Here is a 5,000-nt window from a genome sequence, read left to right as displayed (position 1 = left end):
GTGAGTGTGTGTGTGAGTGTGTGTGTGCGAGTGTGTTTGTGTGTGTGTTTGTGTGTGTTTGTGTGAGTGTGTGTGTGTGAGTGTGTTTGTGTGTGTGTGAGTGTGTGTGTGTGTGTGTGTGTGTGTGTGCAAGCAATTTGATTTACTATAAGAATATACATTATGAATATGTAAATCTGAGAAGGTTCAAAAGGTACAAAACATAACCCAGGGTAATGTTTATGTATTTATGCAAATGAATTGATTTAACAGCCACAGTGATTTGCTGTAGATGGAAAGACTCTTCAGGTGTGAATGTAAACGATTATGACAGATATTATATTTGTGGGAGTTCTTTTCTAGGCTTCTGTTCCAGCATTTCATTTGGACTCACACTGTCTTCACAAAACAACATGTTTATGTCACACACGTGGTAGCTTTGTTACGGCCACCGTGCAGAACGCCTGGCGTTAGCATAGCATCATAGCACAGCAAGGGAAATGAGCAACTACTAGCTTTCTAACTGTTAGCCTTCTCTGTGTATTGTGACGGATTAGCAGTAAAACACAGACGATGCTGTTCGTATAAACAATATGTGTAATAAATAGTGTAACTCTATAAGGCGTCCTGTCGGCTGCTACATAACACTAAGCGCTAATCTAGCCTCAGTATAGAGACATCTCCTCAGAGATTTGTTGTTATTGTTTTTGGGGTATTTTTAATCCCACAAGGTGCTGAACTGTATTACCCATCAGCCCCAGCACCTCACATGTCCCCCAGCACCTGAGCCTCAGTCTCACCCTGATTAGCACCATCATGTACGTTCCTGTCTCAGTGTTTAACGTTCTCAAATTTTTGTGTCTCACCCACAATCCTCATGTCTGCCTTCTATCCATAGTCTTTATTTTACACGTTTTGTCCCATCTCTGCCGCCGTTCCCAGTTATTTCATTCTGATTAGATGACAGAGCTCTCGCCAGCTCACTGAAATATGAAGTTAAAGAGGCAGAGCGAGCTCTGTGGTCAGGGGGTTTATATTTAATGTCCCCTCTGTCCCCCTCCCCATCTCGGTCTGTCTCACTGGGGAACTATTCGTCATCACGTTCATCATGTCCTTCATTCACTCTGAACGCATTAAGGAAATTGCTTTACTAACAGATGAAAGCTTTTCAATTATTTCACTCTGTGTGTGTGTGTGTGTGTGTGTGTGTGTGTGTGTAAGAAAGACAGAGAGAGAGAGAGAGAGAGAGAGAGAGAGAGAGAGAGATGGAGGCACCCTTATGCTTCAAGTGCCTACAGTGAGACACAAAAGCATTATATACTGATGTATTATTTAATCTTATCTTTGTAAATAAGAGTGAAATCACAACCCAACACGCTCTAATATTTTTATTAACCAAGTAACGAATATTTACCGAATAAAACGAGGATCTTAATGTGACATTACACCAAATTACTAATTATATAAGTTAAGAATGAACAGGAACTACAGCGTTAAAGCACATTCCATATAATATGATAAACTTTCCCTTATTTATTAAGACTCATATTTAATACCTGCCCCTTGGTTGCATTTAGCTCATAACTTACACCTTTTTAGCTACATCATATCTTTCCTTTAACTAATAAACATCATAATATTGTTTCTTTATTTTTAGACCAAATATTATCTATTTAAAAAATGTGTCATTTGATATGTAAAATATATGTTCATTTATTACCACTCCAAAAGGTTATCGCAGAGAAAGTGTTTATTACAAATATTACAATAAAATAAATATTAATAATAAGATTTCTCTATTATCATCAATTTGCACTTGTTAATTTCCACTTAATTATTCTCTGATTACAGCAGAGTTCATAGTGAAGAGCTGATGATAATAAACAAATAGATGGAAGAGACACCAGAGAACTGATCTGTCTGAGTGTGTGTGTGTGTGTGTTTGTGTGTATGTGTGAATGTGTGTCTGTATGTGTTTGTGTGTGCATGTGTTTGTGTGTGTGAACGTGTGTGTGTATGTGTTTGTGTGTGTGTGTGAGTGTGTGTATTTGTGTGTGTGTGTTTGTATGTGTTTGTGTGTGTGTGTGTTTGTGTGTGTGTGTGAGTGCATGTGTGTATGTGTGTATGCATGTGCATGTGTGTATGTGTGTATGCATGTGTGTTTGTGTGTGTTTGTGTGTAACCTATGAAAAGTAATACCAAGACTTGTCTAGCCTAGAGCACTGACAGGATCAGATACACACAACGTGTGTGTGACATGAACTTTGGTCCTTTGATTCCTGTGGGTTAGCAGTCAGAGACGATGCACAGTGACAGTTTATTATTAGCACTGGATGGTAAACCTGCTAGCATGGCCTATACTTCACTGATTATTTACTGATGCAGTTTGTGGGACCAAACACCATAAAATATATGTGAGGCTGTGGCTGATTTCTTTTGAGCTCAGGCTGTAGACTCATGCAGCCTAATTTACTCATTTTTCCACCAAATTGCCTTTTAGGGAGAAAAACTGAAAGTAGATAGACTGCTATATGATGAAAGTAAAATGGTGCTTGAACTGTGAGTGATTTTGGTTTGAAAGAACAATATTTCTTCTACTACAGCAACACTTCACATCATTTAGAGTGAAACCTTGTGATATAATGCACTGCCCGGCTTCATCTAACAGCTTCATTGTCAAGCTACTGATAGATATTAGATTTTAGCCTCCTGTCTAATTTCATAATGTATTTACTGTCAGAGCCAAGAAGCAGTCCATAACTCTGCTGCAACTCTGTCCACAGGTAACTGCAGGTAGAATCATCCTGGCATTAGATAGCAGATAGTTTTTACATTGTTTACATCATTGACTGGATCAAAGTCGCTAACTGCTGCTGCTGTCAGCCAGAACAACATTAATGACGAGTGAACATCTGCTCATGTGAGAGATCGAACTGCTTACGGTTCCCTGAAGTCTATCTTTAATAAATGTTCTGTTATGTTCTGATGCAAAAGAATTTAAAGTACATCTGAAGTTCTAAAGTTTATATAACCTGGTTATATTTGTGGAATAGGAGGATGGTTAGGGTAGTGTGGTGTACCCTAGTGGGGTAAGGTCGGGGTTGGGAGTTCAGGTTGGGGTTTGGAGTTTGGTTCAGGGTTTAGACTTGGATTTGTGGATTAGGGTTACGTTTTGGGTTTAGTGTTAGGATTGGGGTATGGGGTTAAGTTTTGCATTGGTGTTGGGGTTTTAGGGTTATCATTCATTCATTCATCCATCTTCTACCGCTTATCCGAACTACCTCGGATCGCGGGGAGCCTGTACCTATCTCAGGCGGCATCGGGCATCAAGGCAGGATACACCCTGGACGGAGTACCAACCCATCACAGGGCACACACACACACTCTCATTCACTCACACAATCACACACTACGGACAATTTTCCAGAGATGCCAATCAACCTACCATGCATGTCTTTGGACCGGGGAGGAAACCGGAGTACCCGGAGGAAACCCCCGAGGCACGGGGAGAACATGCAAACTCCACACACACAAGGCGGAGGGGGGAATCGAACCCCCAACCCTGGAGGTGTGAGGCGAACGTGCTAACCACTAAGCCACCGTGCACCCCTACGGTTATCATTAAAAATAAAAAACTGATTCATGAACAGAAGATTGCACATTTTTTTTCCTCTGTTAATTTATACCAACAATTGCCAACATTTAATAAAAATGTTTTTTTCACATGGATTAGGTGTCTCACATTACCAAGCATTTAAAATGGTTTGTATTCAATGCAATCAAATATCTCAAGTCTTAACAGAGCATTAACAGAGCATTCAAATAAGACAATCGTAACTTACTCTCGCTGAGCTCCTTGTTCTTGCGTCCTCCAGAGCCTTTCCTCAGCATGTTCTTGCTAGACGATAACAAGTTGCTGAGTTCATCCAGCGGACTAGTCGGTGTTCGACAGCCACGGCCTCCTGACCCCGAACTAGACCCCCCTGATCCCCCTGATGCAGTGGAAACATTTTGCATGGACCCACCGTGGATGCTGGAGGAGTTTGAAAGCCGTCCGCTCTCGTGGGAGCCGTGCGACACTCCGGAGGCACTGCGGGGAATCGTGCCAGTCATCAGAGCGTCGTACGGCGGAGGACGTTTGAGGCTGAGGGGGGTCAAAGAGCGACCCATGCTGATAGGAGATGGACAGGCGGAGTGGCTGCGAGGGTAACCGTGAGCCGCTGAGGAACCACCGCTTTTGTATAGTGCTGAAGGTAGAGGTGGAGCCGAGGAACGTCCAGACACTGTGATCGTATGAGTGGATGAAGATTCTTTACTGTCTATTGACTTCTTATGGTGATGATGATGATGTTGATGGTGATGATGCTGTTGACCCAAAGCCTGCTGTGCTGGCAAGGGTTGTCCAGGATCACCTGTTGTTGGGGAAGAACCAGGTTTGCCAAAGACAACGTTCTCAATCATAGGAAGTTTGGTGACATCCAGAGGAGTAAGGGGGGATTCATCTGAGTTAGGGGAGCACTGTGCAGGTGCAGGGGGGAACACCAACAGGGGAGGCCTGTGAGTCAGTAAGTTAGGAAAGGGGGCAGGTATGTCACAAAGTGAGGCACGAGGGAGTGACGATCGTGTTAGGTCTACATCCGAAACCGCAGGAGTAAGGCTTGACTCCAAGCGTGCCTGGAAATGCTCATTTGAAAGGGCAGCTTCTTCGTAGGAGGGGTATTTCATCTCCTCATACACGCTCTCTCCCTGATCGTCCTCTTCATCAGCGTTGCCTCCAGTAAATTGGCTAAAGTCACGTAGGATGTTTCCCACCATCTCTATGTAGACAGGTTCCACTTCCTCATCAGTGTCCAAGGCTGGGCTTTGATTCTGGGACATTGACTTCTTTTTTTGTTGTCTGGGTAAAGAAGCAGACTTGAATTTGCTGCCATGGTTTTGGATGTAGGACTCATCGAAAGAGGTGCTAAGCTGAGTGTTGGGGTTGCGCTTAGGTTTGGGCGGAGGCATGCGGCGATATTCCT

General features: G+C 42.9%; 1 protein-coding gene across 1 annotated transcript in view; it reads right to left on the bottom strand.

The window, feature by feature from the left end:
• nyap2a (neuronal tyrosine-phosphorylated phosphoinositide-3-kinase adaptor 2a) overlaps positions 1–5,000 on the bottom strand; it is a 41,468-nt gene that overhangs the window by 10,219 nt on the left and 26,249 nt on the right. Inside the window, exon 4 of the mRNA XM_060888268.1 lies at positions 3,822–5,000. This exon is cut by the window's right edge and continues 39 nt beyond it. Within this exon, the coding sequence (XP_060744251.1) occupies positions 3,822–5,000 (1,179 nt within the window). The remainder of the gene's footprint in view (positions 1–3,821) is intronic.

Source organism: Tachysurus vachellii, chromosome 15, assembly GCF_030014155.1.
Source record: "Tachysurus vachellii isolate PV-2020 chromosome 15, HZAU_Pvac_v1, whole genome shotgun sequence".
Taxonomy (NCBI): domain Eukaryota; kingdom Metazoa; phylum Chordata; class Actinopteri; order Siluriformes; family Bagridae; genus Tachysurus; species Tachysurus vachellii.
Note: the sequence above shows the minus strand (reverse complement) of the source record. Positions and strands in the feature narration are given on the sequence as shown.